The 25,195-nt window shown below is 42.9% G+C and overlaps 1 protein-coding gene across 3 annotated transcripts in view; it reads right to left on the bottom strand.

Moving 5' to 3' along the window:
- EYA2 (EYA transcriptional coactivator and phosphatase 2) overlaps window positions 1-25,195 on the bottom strand; it is a 174,535-nt gene that overhangs the window by 78,238 nt on the left and 71,102 nt on the right. For 2 of the 3 annotated variants that reach the window (XM_065892972.1, XM_065892974.1), the window contains exons 5-7: window positions 12,647-12,714; window positions 10,982-11,159; window positions 1,467-1,609 (exon numbers count right to left, since the gene is read on the bottom strand). In XM_065892972.1, coding sequence (XP_065749044.1) covers window positions 1,467-1,609; window positions 10,982-11,159; window positions 12,647-12,714 — 389 coding nt within the window. Of the gene's footprint in view, window positions 1-1,466; window positions 1,610-7,348; window positions 7,373-10,981; window positions 11,160-12,646; window positions 12,715-25,195 lie in introns of all 3 variants that reach the window. The other variant, XM_065892973.1, reaches the window with a different exon arrangement.

Here is a 25,195-nt window from a genome sequence, read left to right as displayed (position 1 = left end):
CCAAAGGATGGTAGCTAATACGCCAATGTTCTCACTCTCAACAAGGATTTCCATGCTCAACATATGGCATGGAAACCCCAGAGAACAGCTGGACTTTCAGTGACCACTGCAGGTACTGACAAAGAAAAAGGCAGCAGCCACCAAGCCACAATGGACAAAAGAGGCTATGATTCTGTTTTCTGAGACCACTTGAACCCTGAGATTCTCATGTAATTCTGGGAGGGGAAAGGCCCCATTAATGCAATGGAATTTCCTACCACCCTGGCGGGTGGGGACTCAGAGTCAAAACGACACTGATTTTAAGGAAATGATGAAAATGGTATTTCTTAGCTTATCTGAGATCGCCAGCTGAACTCTGTAGCTGCTACATAATTTGTACAGGATTATCAATAGGGATGTGATGATGCTGCATTTGGACATCTTGACAGTGACTCAAGCTTTGCCAACACTACCCATGTACGCCCATGGCACACTCAAGCCAGCAAAATGACTGCCTTTTGCAAACAAGTACGAACTCGTGCGTGTGCCCATTTTTCTCCCTTGATAGGTAACAGTTGCTTCTGTCTGTTTTGGGGGCATCCATCTTGCCTCTGTCCCTTCTAGTGGTCTTCCCCATCTTTGATGCATGCCGTTCTTTTTTGTTTGTTTGCTTGGGAAAATGTCACTGCCTGACCGATAACTCCACACTTGCTTTATTATAATAAAGCTTGGCGCATCCCTTAGACCAGTAGCTCTCAGTCTGGGCTGCATTGGAATCACCTAGGGAGCTTAAACATGCTGACACCTGGGTCCCGCCCCCAGGGAATCTGAAATAATTGATCTGGGCTTGAGAATGAAGGTTTCTCAAAATTCCCCAGGAGATTCTCACGTGCAGCCCCGATGGAGAACCACCGAGAAACTCAGAATTACAGAAATGATGCAAACTTATTTGAGCCAGCCTCTGGGGGCCTGGGCATCTGAATTTTAAAAAGCATTCCAGGTGATTGTACCATGTAGCCAAGGTTAAGGATCACTCTAACCCAGTGGGGAAGGCCCACTGTCCAATGTCATCTTTACCGGAGGCTCTCAAAGTGTGTTGCCCAATGCACTTCAGCATTGTCTAGGAATTTGTTGGAAATGTGAATTCTCAGGCCCTGCCCCAGATCTACTGAATTGGAAACTCTGGGGGGTGGCCCCAGCCGTCTGGGTTTCCGCAGGCCCCCAGGGGATGTTGTTGTGGCTCACATTTGAGAATCACCCATCTTTACCATCTCTAGGGTCACTTTTCCTAGCCTGGCCAGTCAACGGTGCTTCCGTGTGGCCAACCGAATTCTTCCCTCCTTTTCACCAAGGGCCCTTTGCTCTGTTCCTGCTCTTTGTGAACACACAGGGCCATCCTCCCCCAGACAGAACTCTGCCCGACGCCTCCTGTTCCGGCCACATGTAGAGATGACATTCACCAAGTCAGGCAGAAGCCTCTGAGTTACCTCAATCTCATTGTCGCCTGCTGGGGAGGGGTCACTGCTCCGCTTAGACCGGCCTCGGAGCTTCCCGTCAGAGGCCCGGTGCGGCCTGTCTGTGTCTCCCTCTTTTGCTGGCGTGGAAGGTCCATTGTGCGTGTTATATTCACCTGGCGTAGGAGAGGGAAGGGCAGACATATCAGAGGCTTGGCTGAGTGTGTCCTCTCACGAACTATTACACCAGAACCATCTAACTCCAAAGTGGGAGGTCCCCAAGGCAGCGGCGAAGGCAAAGATCACGTAGAATCAGAATTACTCTTGAAAGTGCCTCAAACCGCCCATTCATAATCATTCATACATCCAGCAAAGATTTACTGAGTAGGTATGGTTCCAGGCACTGGTTCCATAGCACCTAAATTCTAGAGAGAGGAGAGACACATTAGACAGACAAGTAACTATATAATACGCCAGGTGGGGACATATGTTACAGAGAATTGGCTAAGAGTGCAGGAGTGCTGGGAGGTTACTAATTTTTTTTGTTTTTTACATCTTTATTGGAGTATAACTGCTTTACAATGTTGTGTTAGTTTCTGCTGTACAATAATCAGCTACATGTTATGCCTATATCCCCATATCCCCTCCCTCTTGTGCCTCCCTCCCACCCTCCCTATCCCACCCCTCTAGGGGGTCACAAAGCACCGAGCTGATCTCCCTGTGCCATGCATAGGGGAGGCCTCATGGATAAGGGGACAGCCGAGCAGGGATCTGAGAGAAGTGAGGGCAGGGGCAGCTGGGGAGCTACAATTCCAGTGAACGGAGTTTTGTGTTTACAACTGTCTATATATCCTAAAGCCCGAGAATCCCTAGACAAACAGGAGGAAGAAAATAACATATATATATACATATATATGTAGCTGGGCATCAAATTTTTCTACCTTTAAGAGATCCCTCCCTTGGGGTGAATGGGGCGTGTGTGGGGAGAATTCTCTAGGTTCCTATCCCTAGGCGGCTTGCTCCACTTTCTCTACTAAAAGCCAGTCATTTAAGCTTTACTTGTTAAGAAATTTGTCAACTTGAGGTTATATAGGCAAAAGCGTCCAGCACAGGGCTGGCAATTAGGAGATGTCAGTAAATGATTTAAATTGTGCTCTGGCTTGACTACACCTACATACACATGGGGATCAGTGAGAAGGTGCAGGGCCGAGGGTGGGCACCTGTGGCTTCCCATCGAGGTGGTGTTTCCGGACACAGTGTACTGAGAAGCTGCCAGGGTCCTGCCCTTGGGCAATTGTCTAATAATCCTGAATGAACAAATGGGCAGCACTTGTTCCCAGCACTCAGTTCCCAAAGCCAGCATCCAAGTTGTGTTGTTTTTTAAGCACAGAAGTTTTAAATACATCTTATTAGACTTTATCATCTTTATTTAACTAACAAGGGAACTGAGGCTTAGTGAGATGACGTAATCCTGTTGTTACCCTACAAATTAGTGGTAGAGGCAGAAGTAAAATTTGGGCCTGCCCTTGTCACTAGAGTGACAGAACCGTAAACCAGCACGGAACCTTAGAGGACGTTCCATCCCGCTCTCATCTTACAGCTGCTCGTTTTAGCTCCCAAATGTACCCTGTGGACTCCATCTCTCCTTCCATAATTGCCAGTTCTTGGATCATCGGGGGGAAAATGCTTTTGTATAAAAATGCTTGGCAATGGACTAATTTTTTTCCTACCCTGGAAGGAATATTTCCCTCCAAAACCCAAGGGACTGAATTTTTTTTGTTTAATATTTATAAAACTGCTTGGCAGACTAAGGACATAATAAGAAAAGATGTGATTTTGAGTTGTCAGAACTGTTGGGCTGTCTCCAACTCCGCCAAATTTTTAGGATACAGCCTTAGAGATTCCCAAACATCAAACTAGCAAAGACTTTCTTTTGGAGGGTGAGGAACAGGCACTAAATAAATTCACAGATGCTTAAGAGTCATAAATAAAGTTTATCCTGATTCACTAGGTAGTTCTAAGGCTAGGGAGGCTTAGAAAACCCTTGTTGGCCCCATTAAAATCCAGGCAAATATTAAAAAGAGGAGGAAACACCAGCTACCTACAAAATGTCCCAATAAGGTGTTATGTAGAGTCAATTTATTAGGGGTGCCAAAAAAAGCAGCCCTTTCTGACCATATACATTCTTGAGAATGAAGGGTTAAAATTCAAGGCCAAAGTCAGAGGTACACATGCTAAAACAATTTATAGGAATCTTTCTTGGAGTCATTTCCCTCTTTTTATTTCTCCCTTTTTAATGTTTTTACTTCTTTAACAACTGTGTTGAGGTATAATTGACATACAATAAACCACACATACTTAGAGCACACAGTTTGGTAAGTTTTGACATATGGTCACACCTATGAAACCATCACCACAATCAAGATAATGAACAAATCCAGCACCCAAGAGTTTCCTTGTAATTCCTTTATAGTCTCTTCCTCCTGCTACCCCCCCAGGCAACCATGGATTTGCTTTCTTTCACTATAAATTAGTTTATATTTTTTAGAGTTTTAAACAAATGGCATCACTCTGTATGCGTGTACACACACGCACACACGCACACACACACTTGTCTGGCTTCTTTCAGCCAGCATAACTGTTCTGAGATTCAATCCATGTTGTCATGTATATCAATAGTTCATTCCTTTGTGTTGCTGAGTACTATTCTATTGTGTGGATGTATCAACATTTGTTCACCTATTCACCTGGGGATAGACATTTGGGTTGATTCTAGTTTTTGGCTGGACTAAATAAAGCTTTTATGAACAGTCACTCATCAGTCTTTGTATAGACATAAGCTTTCTTCTTATGCGAGAGCATGATTACTAGGATATATGGTAAGTCTACGTTTGACCTTTTTTTTTAAAAAAAATATTTATTTGGTTGACCAAGTGTATTTCTATATGCTAACAACAAGCAGTAGGAAATAGAATATTTTTAAATGCCATTTACAGTAGCATCGAAAAATATGAAATATTTAGGGATAAATGTGACAAAAGATGTGCAATACTTGTACCCCTGAAACTACAAAACACTACTTGGAGAGGTTAAAGAAGACGTCAGTAAATGAAGAGATGTATCTCATTCACAGGTCAGAAGACTTACTATTGTTAGATACCAATTCTCTACAAATTGATCAAACACAGCCTCTGTCAACATCCCAGGCTTTTTTCTTTGTAGAAACTGCCGAGTTGATCCTGAACTTCATATGGAAGCACAAAGGACCTAGAATAGCCTTAACAACTCTGATACAGAAGAACAAAATTAGAATACTAACACTACCTGACTTTAAGACTTATTACAAAGCCGCAGTAATCAAGACAGTATGGTATTGACATAAAGATAGACTAGACCAGTAGATCAGTAGATCCGTGGACCAGCATAGAGAGTGCAGAAATAAACCACATGTATATGAATGTTTTTGACAAAGATTCAAAAGCAATAAAGGATAGTCTTCTCAACAAAAGATGCTAAGATGACTGGATATCTATATCCAGAAAAAACTGTACTTCAGTGCATACCTCACATGACATGCAAAAATTAACACAAAATAGAGCATAGACCTAAATATAAAACTTATATAAGAAAACAGGAGAAAATCTTTGTGCTTTGGGGTTAGGCAAAGGATTCTCATATATAAAACTAAAAGCATGACCCAAAAGGAAAAAATATTTGATATAAATTGGACTTCATGAAAATTTAAAACTTTTGCTCTTCAAAAGACACTATTAGGAGAATGAAAAGACAAGTCACAGTCCAGAAGAATATAATTGCAAAACATATATATGATAAAGTAAGTTGTATTAGTTAGAGGTCTCCAGGGAAACAGAAGCAGTAGGATATAGATGTAGATATAGACAGATAGATATAGATGATATAGATAGAGATTTATTATAAGAATTGACTCATGTGGCTGCGGAGGCCAAGAAATCCCACAATCTGCCTTGCGCAAGCCGGAGAACCAGAAAGGCCAATATTATAATTCGGTCTGAGTCAGAAGGCCCAAGAACGGGGAGTTCCAATATCTGAGGGCAGGAGATGAATGTCCAAGCTCAAGAAGAGAGAATTTGCCCTTCCTATGCCTTTTTGTTTTATTTGGGCCCTCAATAGATTGGATGCCCACCCACATCGGTTAGGGCAGCTCTTCTCTACTCAGCCTACTGATTCAAATGCTAATCTCTTCTGGAGATACCCCTCACAGACACACCCAGAAATAATGTTTTACTAGCTATCTGGGCCTCCCTTGGCCCAGTCAAGTTGACATAAAATTAACCATCCAGAATATATTTTTTAAAACTCTCAAAACCAATAATAAGAAAACAAGTGACCCAATAAAGAAATGGGCAAAGTACTTGAACAGACATTTCACCAAAGAAGATATAGGCATGGCAAAAAAAGCACATGATTACGATGCTGAGTATTAGTCATCAGAGAAATGCAAATTAAATCATCAGTGAGATACTACTACATACCCCCTAGAAAGGATATAATTATAAAGATTGACCATATAGCAAAGGTTGGCAAGGTTGCAGAGCAACTGGAACTCCCTTAACTGCTGGTGGGAATGTGAAATGGTACAACCACTTTGGAAAACAATTTAGCAGTGTCTTAAAAAGTCAAACGTAGGGACTTCCCTGGTGGTGCAGCGGATAAGACTGTGCTCCCAATGCAGGGGGCCTGGATTTGATCCCGGGTCCAGGAACTAGATCCCACACGCATGCCGCAACTAAGACTCTGCATGCCACAACTAAGGAGCCGGCGAGCCAAAACTAAGGAACCCACAAGCCACAACTAAGGAGCCCACCTGCCGCAACATCCTTGTCTTGTTTCTGGTCCTAGGGGGGTAGCTGTAGGTTTTCTGTAGCTGTCCTATTTTAGTCAGTTTAGGCTGCTATAAAAAAAAAATACCATAGACTGGGTGGCTTAAACAATAGAGATTTATTTCTCACAGTTCTGGAGGCTGCAAAGTTCAAGATCAAGGCTCTGGCCAGTTTGGTTCCTGGTGAGAATCCTCTTCTTGTTTTCAGATGGATGTCTTTTTGCTGTCTCCACACATGGTGGGGAGACAGAGAGATATCATCTCTCTTGTACCTCTTCTTATTAGGGCACTAATCCCACTTTGAGGACTCCACCCTTATGACCTAATTACTTCACAAATACCCCCACCTCCAAATACCATTACACTGGGGATTAGGTCTTCAACACATAAATTGTGGGGGGAGGGATATAAAAATTCAGTCCACTGCATGCCTTTTTCTGATAAAGGAAGTTCCTTTCTACCCCTAATTTGGAATTTTTATCAGACACAAATGATAGATTTTGTCAAATGTTTTTCTGTGCATATGTTGAGATAATCTCTTTTTTTTCTTTCGAGTTACTTAATATGGTGAATTACATTAATTTTCAAATTTTAAACCAACTTTGCATCATTAAGATAAACCCCACTTAGTCATGATATAGTATCCTTTAATATACAGTTGGGCTAATTTGCTAACATTGTGTCTAGAAATTTTGTATCTATGTTTATGAGAAATATTGGTCTGTTGTTTTCTTTTAATGTCTTTGCCTAGTTTTGGCATCAGGGTAATGCGTTCCTCATAGAATGAGTTCGGAAGTATCCCTGCCTCTTCAATTTTCCTGAAGAATTAATGCAGAACTGATATTTCTTACTTAAATGTTTGGTAGAATTAATCAGTGAAGACATTTAGGTCTGGCAATTTCTTTATGGGAACATTTTTAACAAAAAAAAATTCAGTTTATTTAGTAGATATAGGCCTATTTCTTCTTGAACAAGCTTCAAAAGTTTTTGTCCCACAAGGAATTTCTTCATTTCATCTATGTTGTTGACTATTGCATTGTTAGCCTTCTAATACCTGTAGGGTCTGTAGTGATGTCACCTCTCATTTTATTGGTAATTTATATGTTTTCTTTTTTCCCCATATCAGCTTGTGTAGAGTATTATCAACTTTATTGGTCTTCTCAAAGAACCAAGTTTTGGTTTCAATGATTTTCTCTATTGTTTTTCTGTTTTCAGATTTTATTGATTTCCATTCTGATCTTTGTTATTTCCTGTCCTCTACTTACTCTGGGTGTAGTCTGCCTTTCTTTTTCTAGTTTCTTAAGGTGGAAGATAAGGTGCTTGGTTTAAAACCTTTCTTCTTTTCTAATATAGGGATTTAGTGCCACAAATTTCCCTTTAAGTACTGTGTTAGTGACATTCCATAAATTTTGATATGCTGTGTTTTCATTTTCATTAGGTTCAAAATACTTTTAAATTTACCTTTGATTTTTCCTTTGACTTGTGATGTATTAGCCAGGGTTCTCCAGAGAAACAGAACATATGTGTGTGTGTGTGTGTGTGTGTGTGTGTGTATGTGTGTGTATGTGTGTGTGTGTATACTTATATATATGGAGAGTTATTATAGGAACTGACTCATGCAGTTACAGAGGCCAAAAAGTCCCACAATTTGCCACTTGCAAGCTGGAGAACCAGGAAAACTGGTGGTATAATTTGGTCTGAGTCTAAAGACCTGAGAACAAGGGGAGCCAATGGTGTAACTCCTAGTCTGAGACTGAAGGCCTGAGATCCAGGGGTGGGGGATAAGAAAGGGGCCCCCACTGATGTAAGTCTTGGAGTCCAAAGGCTTAGAACTAGAAGCCCCAATGTCTCAGGAAAAGATGAATGTCACAGCTTAATAAAAGAGACAGAGAGATCACTCTTCCTCTGCCTTTTTGTTCTATAAGATGAGCCCTCATTGGATTTAAATGATGCCTGCCCTCATTGGTGGGGGCCATCTCCTTTACTCAGTCTACTGATTCAAATACTAGTGTTTTCCGGAGACACTCTCACAGACACACCCAGAAATAATGTTTAACCAGTTGTCTGGGCATCCCATAGCCTGGACAGTTGACACAGAAAATTAACCATCACACATGGGTTATTTAGAAGTGTGCTATTTTGTTTCTGACTATTTGAGAATTTTCCGAAAATCTTCTTGCTATTTATTTCTAATTTAATTCCACTGTTTTCAGAGAACACATTTTGTATGCCTTGAAACCTTTTAAATGTAATGAGACTTCATGATTTATGGCCCAGGATATGTCTATTTTGGTAAATGTTTCATGTGCACGTGAAAAAATGTGAATTTTGCTGTTAAGTGGAGTGGCCTATTGTCTGTTACATCAAGTCTTTTCCCTCTAGTTTCCTCCCTAGAGAAAATGACTGTTAACAGTTTTTTTTGCATCCTTCCAGAAATTTCCTATGCAAATATAGGTATTAAACTATACTTATATTGAAAAAAAACTCCAGGATCATATCATGCACATAGTTCTGCCACTATCATAGTTTTTCACATGTCACAATAGCGCAAAGAGAGATCCATATTAGTGAAGATATAACTAGCTTACTTATTCTTTTTAACAGATGTATAGTGTGCCAGTGGTGGATACGCCATCATTTATTTAACCTGACTCCTATTAATGGATATTTACGTTGTTTTCAGTCTTTTGCTATGGCAATGCTCAAAAAATATTCTTTTAATTTAAGTCTTTGTACCTATGTGGGAATTTATCTTTAGGATAAGTTTCTAGAAGTAGAATAACTGGGTTAAAGAGTACCTGCATTTTCAATTTTGTTAGATGCTGCCAAATTGCATGAAAGAACCTTGCAAGTTTCTTCTTGAGAGATTAAAAAAAATTCCTCCTTCTATTGACTGAGGGAGAAGATCTAAGAAATTTAAAATATACTACAACTTCTTTTTAGATAATTTGTAACATACTTAAACGCTTAAAAAGAAAAAAGTCCTCAAGCAACCACTACTGATTTGTCTTTTCTCTTGAGTAACGTCAGATGTTCAGATTTTGCCCTCTCCATCAGCGAACTGCCCTGCAATCATCTGCAAATTGTTGGGGCTTAATGTAACTGTTAATGCATGTCGATGCAGATGGTGCTGTGGCAGGGCTGGGGGCCAGGGAGGAGAAGAGCATTAGGATACCATATCCGGGCAACGCAAAGAGTGAGCATGATCTGTCGGTAAGATATAAACCTCTTGAGCCTCTGGAATTTTGAACCAACCACTCAAGCAGATCCTGGATAATTTCAAAAGTGGAGTTTTTATGGGAAATTTTAAGAGAGTGCATAAGCGTGTGCCTATGTGCGTGGGCAAACGAGTATGCTTAAATGCCGTTCCTTTATAACGGACACTGGGGAGAAGAGGCAAGAGACCTCGGTTATAGCTGACAATTATTTATGTCACTAGATTTTAGGTGAGCTTGTTAGACACACAGTAAAAACCATCTCAACCACTTATTGTTGAACCTTAGACCAGGGGATAGATGAAGAACAGGGGGAAACAATAAAGAAAACTTTCAACGACACAAAATGAGCCTTTATGCTCACTCCTGATGGGGAACGAAAACGACCTTCCCACACGACCCAAATTCCCGGGAAGTAAGTCTTTGGAATCCAGTTCACCATCAAATTACAGATAGATAGTAGCGTCTATTGGAAGATTTCCTGCTTATATTTCATTTCTGAAACCAGTGTGTCGAGGCCACATTGTGAAAAGCAGGATGGGCAAAGATAATTCAGGATTATGACAAAGAAAAGTTTGTTACACTTCAAACTCTTCCAAGGAAGCAATTTGGAAATTGGAATGTGGGTATTAGGCATTTATTCTATACTCTGGGATGAGGTCACAATGACCAAAATCAATGCTCAAACCCTAAACGTCCTTCAAAGTTGACTTAAAAATGCTTGGCCACATTGTCTCCATTTGTCACCAAACCAATATTATCTAACTCACCCCAACTGATGGAAAAAAAGCAACAGCTGCACCAAGAACTTCAGGAACAAAGAGGTGAGTCTTCACTATTGTTCTTCCTCTAGCCATCAACCAATAAATATTTATTGAATGAACATTCACAAACCATCATGCTCGTTCAGCTTCTACAAAGCCCCAGAAACAGGAGGTTTCAGAAAAGAAGAATAAAATGCAATGATATCTACTATCATTGGATGTTCTAATTTATGGCTGTCATGTTATTTAGTGGTGACGAGCCTAAATCATCTCATAAAAGAGAAGACATGTGCATAGCAGATTTACGGAACGAATGAATGAATCCGTAGGCTGGCGAGTTAGTCGCACAGTGATGTACATCACCAAGGGGCCTGGATGTGGAGTCGTGTGTACCCTGTCTGAACGGGGCAGACATTACTCAGCTCCAGACAAGCATTGTGACTTAATAAGGTGGACCTAGGGTGACCAGATCTTCTTTCAAGAGAAGGCAGACATTAGAATTTTTAGGTAAAAATCTGTAACTTTTAAACATGGGTGCAATTAAATAAACACACACACACACACACACACACACGGAAAAGCCAACAAAAGATGAAGTTAGCTCTTGGGTGACCGGTTCATTACAACTGGGACCTATGTCCAGTCCATCCTTCATATAAGAGCTCAGACCACAGCCAGGAATGACCACATGACAGTGACTGTACTTACCACCAAGCGACTCAGAACTCTGGCTGGGGACGTTGTGAGGTTCCTCCTGCAGGACGTATGTGGACGTGGAGAGGGGAGAGGAGCAGATGCTGCCGGCCGGGACGTAAGGAGGGCTGTAGGACGAGCTGTAATACTGGGAGTACTGGCTTTGTGGGAAGCCGGGGTAGGAAGGATAGTCCTGGAGAGGGAAACCCACGAGGAAGGCTGTCAGGCTGATGTGGGTAAGGGGCCTCCCGGGCTGGGTCTGTTGTGTCTCCCCACTATTACAATAAAAGCTCTATGAGGGCTTTTATAAAAATAAAAGCTCTAGGGGCTCTTTATAGAATAAAAGCTCTAGGGGCTTTCCCTAGAAGCAGACCTCCAAGACGAGGATTCAAGTGCAAGTAGCGGATTTGGGGCGTGAAGGAGAGACCAGTTGGGGAGTGGGGAAGCGAGACAGCAAAGGGGAGAAGGGAAGGCAGCCAGCACAGGGGCTTCTCCAGTGGGAACTGGAGCTGAATTCTACCAGGGAGATGCTAGGGTGGTAGAAAACACATCTCAGAAAGATCTCTCCCAAGGGGCAAGGGAGCTGGGGTATTTATATACCAAGTCCAGCCAGTCTTTGCTTGAGAGCTGCTCCCAGGGAACACTTAATTCCCTGGCATTTCCTGCCTGCTGTATACATTGGTTCCAGAAAACACCCTTGGGCCCAGGGGTGCAGAGCCTGGCAGCTAGAGGTCAACAGGTGGACCCTGAGGGACATGCACGTGGCCCTGACAGCATCCGTCTTGGTCACGGCTGTGCTGGGCACGTATGGGCACTCAATAAATACTGGAAAAATTAGTGAACAAATGAATGAGTAATGAAGACCACATACACATACCCCGGAGACTAGGTGACATTTTAGGTTCACGGTGGGGGAGGGGGTGTTGTGCAAACACAGTAGTGCCTACACAGCATTAGGGATCCAGAATCTCCTGTGAGGGAGTCCTGGAGATGAAATCGAAGAATGCCAATCTTCTTTATCAAGCTTTGCTTAAACCGACCAGATCGTCCAACTCCCCGACAACAGTCATTGTTTCAAATGTTCAGCCCCACCACAAAGCAGTGCTTCTCCACCCTGCAAGCAGCTCACGGAAGGTTCTTACAGGAAAGGTGCACCAATAGTGCACAGAGTTCCCGTCCACCTTTAGTGGGTTAATTCTTAATTCACTCTCTAAGTGAAACCAAGAGACTCAGACTATTAGCCAGCATCCATCCATCTTCACAGTGCTGACTAAATTCAATCTAACAAGGATTTATAAAGCTCCCACTCTGTCGGGCACTCGACACTGGGACGCAGAGGCGAAGAAGATATAATTTCACCCTGGAGAAGCTTGGGGTCTGGTGAAAGACCCCAGGTTATTGCATCCATCCATCCCAGATTCAACAGTCAATGGGTGTCTTAGACTCAGATCAAGATGGAACATATAACGCAGTCCATGTCATCTTGGAAATCTGCCAGCAATTCCAATTTCTCTGCCTCTACACTGTATCTTTCCAACGGCTGTTGGTACAGTCTGGCCCCTGTGTTCTCCAAATCCAGGGAATCAGAGACACGGTTTCTGGTAGGGCTCATAGGTACAAGGGGGCTCTCTGTGTACCTGGATTTAAGGGGACTACTTAAGGGTGGGGAGCTCTGCCTACCTGGTGCACAGTTCCAAAGCCAGCTGCGTTGGTCAGTCCATTTGCTCCTTGATAGATCCCTGCTGTGCCTGCAGGAAGGAGGGACAGATAAGGTTTTTTACAGTCAGAGAGGGACATGGAGGAGAAAGACACAGCAGAAAGGTGGGGTCTTTGAGGTCCTCCGACAGGTTGGGATGCAACCTGTGACTCTGGCAACCTCTCTGAACCTCAGTTCTCTCAACGAATTAATGAACAACGTGAATAATATTTTAATTAATAATAAATTAATAATATTAATGAATAAAATATAAATAACACCTTCAAAGGATTCTGGTGAGAAATAAATGAGAGTGCGCCCAACACAGTTTCTGGTACTCGATAATTATGTTTTAAAACTTATTTATTAAAAAAAATTGTAAATGTACATAACATGAAATTTACCCTTTTAACCATTTTTTAAAAAAACTGAAGTATAGTTAATTTACAATGTTGTGTTAGTTTTAGGTGTACAGCAAAATGATTCGGTTATACATATATGTATCTATTCTTTTTCAGATTCTTTTCCATGATAGCTTATTACAAGATGTTGAATACAGTTCCCTGTGCTGTACAGTAGGACCTTGCTGTTTGTCTATTTTTTATCATTTTAACCACTTTTAAGTGTATTAAGTGGCATTAAGTACATTCACGACGTTGTGCAACCGTCACCACCATCCATCTCGAGAACCTTTTCCATCCGGCAAAACTAGAACCATGTGCCCATTAAACAGTAAGTCCCATTTTACCCCCTCCCCTCAGCCCCTAGCAACCACCATTCTACTTGCTGTTTCTATGAATCTGGCTACCCTAGGGAACTCATATAAGTGGAGTCATACAGTATCGATCCTTTTGTGACTGGCTTATTTTACTTTGTATAACGTCTTCAAGGTTCATCCATGTTACAGCACGTGTCAGAATTTCCCTCCTTTTTAAGGCTGAATAGTATTTCATAGTGTATATACATCCCATTTTTATCCATTCATCTGCTGATGGCCACTGGTTTGCTCTTACCTTTTTGCTGTTGTGAATAATGTTGCCATGAACACAAGTATACAAATGTCTCTTTGAGACCCTGCTTTCAATTCTTTGGGGTATATACGCAGAAGTAGAATTGCTGGGTCATTTGGCAATTCTATTTTTAACTTTTTGAGGACCCGCCATACTGTTTTTCCACAGTGGTTGCATCATTTTACATTCCCACCAGCAGTGAGCAAGGGTTCTAATTTCTCCACATCCTTGCCAACACTTATTTTCTGTTTTTTTTAATTGTAGCCATTCTAAAGAATGTAAGGTGGTAATAATTATGTTTTGAATTAAATGAATGAGTGTAATGACTTCTCCTCGTTGAGCTTCAGTTGTCCCACCTGTAAAATGGGGATAAAAGTGATACTACTACTACTATTACTACTACTACTAGAAGATGCTACTTAGTGAATGAATGAGTAAATGAATGAATGAGTGTGGTGTCATTTCAGGTAGGGTGGTCAGGGAAGACCTCTGAGATGACATTTGAGCTGAGCCAGGAATGATAAGAGGAAGCCAGTGATGGAAACATCCTGGGGGAAGAGCATTCACAGACACTGAGGTCAAAGACCCTGAGGTAGGGATTAGCTTGACAGGTTAAAGAAAGAGCAAAAGGGTCAATGGAGCAGGAGCCCGGAGAAAGAAGAGGGCGGTGACAGCAATAACAGCAGTGAGCTCGTGTGTCAGGGCTTCTCGTGGGGAAAGTGAGCGGAGAAAAAGGTTAAGTAGCGTGCTCAAGGCAACAGAGATAGTGAGTGACAGCCGCTGGGGCTGGAACCTGGGCAGTCTGGCTCAAGTCTGCGTTTCCAACGTGACTCTAGACTGTCATTGCTGCTTCTTTTTAGAACTGTTTTCTGGGATATAATACTATACCATTATATACTATACCATTTATATACTATACAATTCCTCCATGGTAAAAATGTCACTTTTTAAAGTAAATCGCTGTAATTGTGCAGCCATCACCACGATGCCGTTTTAGAACATTTCCATCACCCCCAAAGTGCCCTCTGCCTGTCTGTAGTCAACCCCCACTCCCAGCCCCAGCCTCAGGCAGCAGTTCACCTGTTGCTTATTCTAGAGTTTGCCTTTTCTAGATATTTCTTAGAAACAGGATCATTACAACATATATTTGTGTCTGGCCTCTTTCCCTTAGCATCGTGCTTTAGAAGTTCATCCGTGTTGTAATATACATTCGTAATTTATTCCTTTTTATTGATGAACAGTATTCCATGCTACGGATGGACCACATCCCATTTTTGGCTCTTATGGATAATGCTGCTATAATTATTTGCATACAAGTCATGTGTGGATATATGTTTCCATTTCTCTTGGGAGCATCCCTAGGAGTAAGATTGTGGAGTCACGTGGTAAGAGTCTATTTCACTTTTTAAGAAATGGCCAAACTAAAAGAAAAAACCCAAAACACAAAAAAACAAAACCCAAAAAAACCCCAAACAAACAAAAAAGGGAATTCCCTGGCAGTCCAGTGGTTAGGACTCCGCACTTTCACTGCTGAGGGCCCAGGTTCAATCCCCAGTCAGGGAAATAAGATCTTACAAGCTGCGTGGCACAGCCAAAAAAAAAAAAAAAAAAAAATGGCCAAACTGTCTTCCAACGTGTCAGTGCCCTTCTCCATTCCTACCAGCAATGTGTGTTTTATATTCCCACCAGCAATGGAAGAGAGTTCCAGTTTTCCAGCACTTGGTATGTTCAGTCTTTGTGACTGTAGCCATTCTAGTAGGTGTGCAGTGGTATCTCATTTTGGCTTTCAGTAGCGTTTCTCTAATGAATAACCATGTTGGGCATCTTTTCATGTGTTTATCAGTTATGCCTCTTCTTTGATGAAGGTCCACTCAAATCTTTTTCCCACTTAAAAAAAAGTTGGGCTTCTCCTCTTAACAGTGAATTGTAAGAGTTCCTTATATGTTCTGGAAACAAGTTCTTTATCAGACATACAATTTACAAATATTATCTCCCAGTCTGTAGCTTGTCTTTTCATTTTCTTAATGGTGTCTGTTGAAAAGCAAAGCAAAAGTTTTAGTTACCAATTTTTTATCATGAATCTTGCTTTTGCTGCCTAACCCAAGGTCATAAAGATTCTTTCTTATGTTTTCTTCTAGAAATTTTATAGTTTTGGGTCTTACATTTAGGTCTATGATATAAGGTAAGTTAATTTTTGTGTACAGTGTGAGGTAAGGGTCTAAATTAATCTTTTTGCACATGGCTATCCAGTTGTTCCAACACAACCGTAAAAATTTATCCTTTCCCTCACTGAATTACTTGAAACCTTTATCAAAAATTAATTGACAATATACAGAATTGATAAACAACAAGGCCCTACTGTACAGCACAGGGAACTATATTCAACATCCTGTGATAAACCATAATGGAAAAGAATATGAAAAATAATATGTATATACATAACTGAGTCACTTTGCTATACAGCAGAAATTAACACAACATTGTAAATCAACTATACTTCAATAAAATTTTTAAAAGTTAATTGACAATAGATGTGAGAGTTTATCTCTGGACTCTATTCTTTTCCACTGAGATATCTATCCTATACGAATTCCATCCTGTCTTTTTAAAAAATTTTTATTTTATATTGGAGCACAGTTGATTAACAATGTTGTGTTACTTTCCGGTGTACAGCAAAGTGATTCAGTTATACATATACACGTATCTATTTTTTTCAAATTCTTTTCCCACTTAAGGGGGAACAGAATAATAACTTAGGTTATTACAGAATATTGAGCAGAGTTCCCTGTGCTACACAGTAGGTCCTTAATCCTGTCTTGATTACTGTAGCTTTATAGCAAGTTTTGAAACCAGCTAGTGTAAGTTCTCTAACTTTGTTTTTCTTTTCCAAGATTGCTTGGGTAAATAAAGTCTCTTCTCCAAGAGGTTATACCAGTAACTCAATATACTAGGTTCATAACGGTTTGCTATTAAATTTTAGGAATTACTTTTTCCAATGTGTTTTATAATTATAGAAAACATTGAAATGGTTCTAAAGTCAAATTGACAAAATAAACTAACCATATCCTTATCCAGAGGTGAGGGGGATTATGTCCTGGGCACTGGGAAGGCAGCGGAGAGGTAAGCTGCCAGTAAGCGCTTTCACTGGGAGCCTGGGGGGCACAGGGAAGGGTTCCGAAATGCCAGCTGGTGAGGGGTGGAGACAGGGAAGGCTTTCTGGAGGAAATGACGTCTAAACTAATCTCTGGAGGATGAGTAGGAGTGAGCCAGGTGAAGAGAGCAAGAACCAGGAACGCCGCCACACCTGGGCAGCCCCTCCTGATCTCCATTATGTGCGTAACAGAGAAGAGCAAAATCTGACTCCATGTTGGATCTGTTTCTTTTACTGTAACCTTTGCTTTTCGTTGCTTTTGTTATTATAATCTGCCTCAGGGAACCCTGCCCCTCTGCCTGAATACTAAACTAAAGGGTCTTTGTTCGGCTCATAGGGAGACAATCTGACCCTGCCCACCTGTGGATGGCTGCAGAAAAGAAGAAATTAACACATCCCCTCGCCAATACTGGCCAGGCCAGGAGATATTTTGCAAGACTAACGGCCTTTTTACTTTACTTTCTCACCTCCTCCCCGCTCTCTCTGTTCTATGAAAGAAACTGGCATCCAGACCGCAATCAGATGGTTTTTGGGGACACTAGTCCGCCATCTTCTCCGTCTGCCGGCTTTCTGAATAAAGTCGCTACTCCTTGCCTCAACGCCTTGTCTCCCGATTTACTGGTCTGTCGTGTGGCGAGCAGAGTGAGCTTGGACTTGGTAACACATGGAGGCCTATCTAAGACATAGAAATCAGAGAATCTGTCCACACTAGTATGGCATGATGTGCTGGAATCCCATTCGTTCCTCAATGGCCTGTCCAGACACCACATCTGGCAGAAAGTCTAGGCCACCCTATTCCATTCAAAGTCATTTTTGGGGTCCTGGTTACCATGGCAACTCTACCTGCTAAATCATAGGAACATGCCTGCCTTAGGAAGTCACTTCTGGATGCAGTGTTTTCTCTCCTGATTTCTCTTTTCTTTTATGGCAACCTTCTGAATAACGATATAAGGCAGGTTTGGAAATAAACAGGCCACAGTCTTGTTCCTTGGTATTCTTTCTCCAAAATGGCCTCTTGTTTGTTTTCACTTTATGACCCAGGGGCATGAGAAGAATGGACAGCTGGACAAACTGCAGGGTGCTGAGGGCAGTCCCAGAACCCCTGCAGTGAGAGAGCCCTCCCATGCCAGAGAGGACACTGAGGAAGGGGGCACGTGGTCTCAGAAATCTCGTGCCACGCATGTGGTTTGCAAATGGACCCACCTGGAGCTGCAATGTTAAACGCTGACCTCTTGCCTCCATCAACCTGGTGGAAGGCCTGGTGAGGGCTGGGGAAGGCAAGGGCGAGATGAGGAAAACATCCTCTCTTAAGGTGATGATGGTGGCAGCTCCTGCTAGGGGCCCCTCCAAAATCCATTCATTCCTTCTCTCTCATATTAATAGAATCTCTGCTTTCAACCTGCACACATGGCCAATTAGAATAAGCACTACATTTCCCAGCTTCCCTTGTGGCTGGTGTGGCTATGTGATGAGTTCTAGAGAAGGGAAGAGGGATTAAGTAATGTGTGTGCAACTTCCTGGTTGTGCCCTTAAAGGGCAGAGGCAGGTTCTTCCTTTCCTGGGAATGGAGCTATCTTGGACCACAGAGCTGAGCAACTAGACATAGGAGCTTGGACCCCTGCCACATTTGCAGACCAGAACCATCACATCAGTTTGGACTTTTAGGTGAGAAAGAAATGCCCTTCTTTCTTATTGAAGACATTGTAATTTTGTGTGTCATATCAGCTTTTTCTTTGGTTGACTGGTTTTCTTGGGTTTTAAGTAAAAGTAGACTTTCACTGCCTGGCTCAGTAAAACAATTTTTTTTTAAGAAATATTTGTTTTTTTCATTTTTTTTTTCTTTAAAATATTTATTTATTTATTGGGCTGTGTTGGGTCTTAGTTGTGGCATGCAGGATCTTTGTTGTGGCACGCGGGATCTTTGTTACGGCGCAGTCTTCTCTTTAGTTGTGGTGCAGGGGCTCCAGAGCGTGCGGGCTCAGCAGCTGTGGTGTGTAGGCTCTAGAGCTCATGGGCTTAGCTGCCCCGCAGCAAGCGGGATCTTAGTTCCCCAACCAGGGATAGAACCTGCGTCCCCTGCATTGGAAAGCAGATTCTTAACCACTGGACCACTAGGGAAGTCCCTCAGTAAAACGATTTTTAAGTGGATGGTCATTCATTCATTCAACAATCATTTCCAAGTGATGTACCAAATATTACTGTGTCAGGCACTTTTCTAGTACAATAAGCAAGGGTTGACACGTTCGGAGAGGACAGACAGAACACCGCTGAGTGAAGAGATACACAAGGAGTTGAGATAATTCCAGACAGATCAAAACACAGTGATGCATGAGTGCAGCCTTACTGGAATGTGGACTGAGGACTGGGGCCTGCCCAGAAGCTGCTAATTACCAGCTGGTGATGAGATAAATACAAAAATTGAGAGCCAGTGTGTAGAACTGTCTGCTGAATCTGATAATAAAAAATCAGGGCTTATAATTTGCATCTTTAAGTTCTATTGTTTCTCAATCTTTTTTTCATTATTGCCACTCCTCTCCCCCCCATCCTTTTTAGATTCCTCCAATCTCCCCTCCCTCTATAAAATTTTAATATTACAGATATACTACATATCTGTTTATCTCTTATACTTTACTATGTTTATCTTAATATATATTTAATACTTAATATATATTTATATTTAAATACTTACATATAGGTGTGCTTAACACAAAAAGAGGAAGATGTTTTTGCCGCTCTGAGAACCAATTTTTGTCACCTTTGGGTCCTAACTTCCCCATCGAGAATGGATGTTCTAGTGATCCATTTTTATTGTGTTTTACACTAAATTAAGGAAAAAACCCTGGTCCTTCACCCCAGAGAGTACGTGAAGTACTGGGTGATACAGCACCTGGAGGTGGCACTCTGTATCAAGTAAAGACATTCCCAGAATTGGATGCTGTTACATATAGTGACCTGTTTAATGCTGCTGTTCACCCTCCACGGTAGAAATTGTTATTCGGTTTACAGAAACTCAGTGTTGGAAGAGTTCCATGGCTTGCCCAACCACATCTGAGCTGAAAACTGCTGCTCCTTCACATCTACTAGGTTGACCATAAAAAACCCCCCAAAACACAAAGCAGAAAATAACAAGAGTTGGCCAGGTTGTGAAGAAGTTTGAAGCCTCGTACATTATTGGTGGGAATATAAAATGGTGAAGCCACTGTGGAAAAGTCTGAAGATGCCTCACACAGTTAAACATAGAATTACTATATGATCCAGCAATTCCACTCCTGGGTATGTGCCCCAAAGAACTGAAAACAGGTGTTCAAACAAAAACTTGTTCTACTTGTTCTATTCTCAAATGCCAAAAGGTGGAAACAACCCAATGTCCATCAACTGATGAAAGAATAAACAAAATGTGGCATATCTATTCAATGGAATATTATTTGGCTATAAAAAGGAATGAAGTACATGCTAAAACATGGATGAATCTCAAAAACATTATGCTAAGTGGAAGAAGCCATACACCAAAGGCCACATATTCTACGATCCGATTTATATGAAATGTTCAGAAGAGGCAAATCCATCGATACAGAAAGTAGATTACTGGTTGCCAGCGGCTTGTGGGGAAGGGGGAACTGGGATTGAGAGCTTCATGGGTATGGGGTTTCCTTTTGGGGTGAGGAAATGTCTTGGAATTAGATGGAGGTGGTGGTTACCCAACATTGTGAATGCACTAACCACCACTGAACTGTATGCTTTAAAATGGTCAATGGTTTAACTCTAAGTTCTGTGAATTTTATCTCAGTTAAAAACAAAACAAAACTGCTGCTTCTGCTACCTCCCAATATTGTCTCTACAGCCCATCTCCCAGGCAGCAGTAAAGGAAGGAAGGGTACAGAGGGGCCCAGAAACATGATGACACCCGCCTCGGCCACAGCCCTGGACACTCCCCACCTCGAGCCCTGAGAGAAGAGGTGATATCTGAGTCTCATTCCTTCCGCCCACCCCGATTTCAGGGAGAAATTCTTGTCCCTACCCTCCTTGGGACCAACCTCGTGTTCCCTTTTCACGTTTTCTTTCCCTTTGTTGGCAGTATTATGGCTCCATCATAACCAGGCTGCCAAGATTCTCCGCAGAAGGTTCTTCTGAACGAAGGTCAGACAAGCTGGTCCCACCCCCCAGGCAACTCGCACCACTTTCTTTCTTTTTTTTTTTTTCCGCACCACTTTCTGAGATCACCAGACAGCTCTCGCACGCAGGGGCTGCTTACAATATGGGTGAGATCTGGGATCTTTCAAATGTTGTCAGTTCAAAGAGATCCATCCTTCCTTTATTACAGCTGTCAAGAGGAGAACCGGGTTCCCTTAATTACACTCTGTGTAAATTGGGAAGCGAACATGTTTATGGTGTGATTCTTACACACGATACTGAGCCTTCTTGCTTGCCCAAATTAACTGCATAAAAGAGCTGGTGCCTGCCTGTGATACGGGAGACCTACCCGCAATGTATCGAGAGGGCACTTCGGAGTGGCCTGTGACATTCCAGAGCACATTCTACATGGTGGATTAGGCAATCAGAAATCATATCTACAGGGATATGTTTAATGGAGAGATACAAAAGAAAATGCGGAGAGGTGTGAACTTTCTGCGTGTTTCTCCTCAACTTTCGCACTGAGAAACCGCTCCTGAGGTGTGTCTGACGTGGATGCTTTAATTCCACTCTTCCTTCCTCCACCGGGTAGCTCTCACCACGCAATCACAAGGGAGAGGTGGAAAGCAAATCCGGGTTCAGAGGGGGAAGGCAAGCGTGTCAGGGCCACGCTCTGATACACTTTGGGACTTCTCCTCCCAGATGGTCACACCAAGGTCATGGACCCTGACACTGGATGCACAGCATGGGCAGAAGAAGAAAGATGTAGCAGAAATGAGTTATCTCGGCTCTTCTGATCCAACGTGTAGGCTCCAGAGTCTGGGAGGATTTGACATGCAGGCTAATGCTTCTTGAACTCTCTGTAAAGGACTGGTTTTTAAATGCCTAACCTTTTGGGGAAGAAGATGTGACAATTCATGGTGTGATTCGACAGCTCCAAAACTGCTCTACACCCTGTGCTAGGAGATGAGTCTACGAACACGTGCTTGAATGCTGGGGCAATAGCGAATCACTGTGAAAGTTTCTCACTCCAGTCCCGTATTTATGTTATTACAGGCCAGCAAGTCTGTGGACTGACCCCACTTGGCAGGCCAACTAAGAATGAGGTTGAGGTAGGTAAGAAATAGAAGGAAAGAAGGCTTTTCTCCAGGTGTGGGGCGGAGGGGGGAGGGGGATGCAATTCTCCTGGTTAGAGAAACAGGGCAGAGTGAGAGGGAAGGGAAAAGAGTGAGTGGAACAGGAGAATGAGGATGAGTGGGAGTCGTGGGGCAGAGGGATTCTATTCTCTGCACCCGCCTACAGCTGCTGAGAAAGCAGCGAGACCCCCAAATCAGAAGTGGCTGTGTGTGCTGAGTTGAAGGTCGGCAGCACTCAAAACCTTACAGGCCCAGCAGGGGAAGGAGGCCAGAGGAGCTGGTGCAGACACAGTGAAAAATGGTGACTGACCTACAGTTTTGGTGTCGGGGAACAAGAGGGGGTGGTGTGGACTGTGGCCAACTGGAATGCACAGTTTCCATCTAAGAGGGTAGCAGTTTGTGGCAGACACCATTTGGTTCCCCAGGAAGCACTCCCAATTCCTTTCTGCCTGGCAGCTTCAGGACGGCTATGAAATCTAGCTCTGGCCAAGGGGGCTTCTGGGAGAGACTTTTCTTTTGTTCCTCTGCTGGATCCTCCCCTGGATTATGTGAGGATGTAACGTCTGGAGTTACAGCAGCCATCTTGGAACAGGAGGTCACAAACATAAAAGCAAAAAGCCCACGTGCTAAAACAGAAGGAGTAAAAGGATGAAAAGAACTTGGTCCTTGAAGATAAAATTGAGCTGGCAAACAACCTTGGGGGTTTAGACTTGTTAAATACACTGTAAGTACCACTATGGTTTAAGCTGGTGGGAGTTGGGCTTTTTGTTCCTTGTAGCCCAAAGCATTCCTAACTGATACAATACTACTTAACTCCTGCTGACCCTTGTCACCTAGAAATGTGAGTCGAATGTAGCCAGGGCTTCTTATTTTTCCAAACAAATCAGAAATCTGGATTTGTATATAAAATGTCCCAATTTTTAAATGTAGGCAACAAAGTAGTTGGACAAAACAAAAACAAAACAAAATAAAACAAACAAAAACATGACTGCAGGGTGGGTGAGGCCTATGGGTTTTCAGTTTGTGATCTCTGGTCTAGGAAGACAGAGCAATAAGATTCCTGTGCCCACGATGTGGCAAAGACACAAGGCTGAAGAGCCCCAGACCCAAAAGGGCCACATGGACCAAGACAGTGGACGACCCAGCAGCAGCCTGGGCCCCAGTGATGGAAGACGGGATGGGACCCTGCTCCCACAACACACTGGCACTAGGTAAGATTCTGGAACCATGGTCAAAATTCTGGAAAGTTTGGGGAAAGCCCTGAAACACTAAGATAAAACGTTCTTACCAGCCCAGGGGAATGGTGGCTCAAAATACAAATCCTGTTGACATGCTGAAAATAAAGTCAGTTCTATTTTTTAAGCCCCTTAAGCTCGCAGACTGAGATTCATACCCACTATACAAGGCACCGAGGAATTCTTTATGTCCCTGGAACCATGCCTCCACCAACGTCAGAGAACCTGTGTGGACAGCATCCTCTTTTGCCATCCTGCAAAAGGTCAGGTGCTGATGAGCTCATTCAAGTTCGTTGCACCTTTTCCTCATGAGTGCACCCAAGATCTCTCTTTTTAAAAATTTGTTTCCGGCCACTCTCTGTCACTCCACAGGTGTGTGTTTGTGCATATCCTTTTGTTTCTGTGTTCTTGCGAAAAGTGCACTAGTGTTTTATGGGCAGGTATAATTTCTGTAAATTCTGTGTGTTGCATTTCTCAGTTTTTTTCACCCAGCGTTAGGTTCTTACCTTTGTGACTGTGGGTACATCTTGCCTGTCATGCTGGCAGCTGCCCAGCCCTCCCTCGTGCGCTTTCTCCATATCTCTCCTGCTCCCTCCTCCATCCGAGAGAGGACCTGGGATACCTTCATCTCCGCCCACCACAAACAAGGCTGCTGTGAACATCCTTGGACCTCTTCCCTCGTGGCCTGTGTGTGTGTTTACTCGGGATGTATCCCCATGAGTGGGACTGCTGGGTCCCAAGGTCAAACAGAACAGAGTTTCCCTAAGGGCTGAGTGAGTGCTCTCGGCACAGCTGCCCGGTGCATCTTCCCACCGGCAGTGGCGTCGGGTCCCCTACCCCTGCATCCCCACCAGGAGTTGGCATCATCACACTTGCTAATCTTTGCTGTCCTACTAGGACCAACATGTTATCTCATTTACTGCCTTAATTCCGATTTCTCTGATTACTGGTGACTCCGCACATCCCTTCTTGCGCTTGTTGCCTTCTGGATTTCCTTTTTAAGGAGATGGTGACAGTCACCAATGAAAACCTCTCCTCCCTCTCCTGGGCCAAGCTCAGCTTTAACTTAATCTAAGCCCTTAGAAACTTCAGTTACTGACGTTAGCAGCTGGACTAATAATAATAATGGCCTCCATTTATTGAGCATTTATGACCTTCCCCAGGGCTGGTCATTTTTTTACATGCATTATCTTTAAAAATTTCCATCACAACCCTAAGAAGGAGGTCCTATTAGGAAGTGACAGAGCAGGGTTCAAGACCAGGTCAGCCTGACTCCAAAGCCCAGGCTCCCAGCCTGTGTGCAGCCCCGCCTTCCAAGCAGCTGTGGAAATAGCACAGGTCGCTGCCATCCTGATTTCACTGGCACCCATAGGTCTGACATGCCATCCCAAGCAAAGGAACAGGAGGTCACCATTATCTCACGGATAATCCCAATGAACAAGCATCCCCTCATCAACATTACTTGCTTTGGAATCCATCTTACAATTTCTTTCCCTACAACAAAGGGACCTACTCGACTAGGTCCGCAGTGACACTCAAAAACAGGTACCTGTTTAGCAGTTAAGTCTGACTGCTGCCACTATTCAAATAAAGTTGAAGAAAACATAGCAGGGGGCTCCTCTGGTGGCGCAGTGGTTGGGAGTCCGCCTGCCGATGCAGGGGACGCGGGTTCGTGCCCCGGTCCGGGAAGATCCTACATGCCGCGGAGCGGCTGGGCCCGTGAGCCATGGCCGCTGAGCCTGCGCGTCCGGAGCCTGTGCTCCGCAACGGGAGAGGCCACGACAGTGAGAGGCCCGCGTACCACAACAACAACAACAAAAAAACCCAAAACAAACAAACAAACAAAAAACATACCAGGACTGCAAGTGAA

The sequence above is a fragment of the Phocoena phocoena genome, chromosome 15 (assembly GCF_963924675.1).
Source record: "Phocoena phocoena chromosome 15, mPhoPho1.1, whole genome shotgun sequence".
Taxonomy (NCBI): domain Eukaryota; kingdom Metazoa; phylum Chordata; class Mammalia; order Artiodactyla; family Phocoenidae; genus Phocoena; species Phocoena phocoena.
The sequence above is the reverse complement of the archived record's forward strand: the minus strand, read 5'-3'. Positions and strand labels throughout refer to the sequence as shown.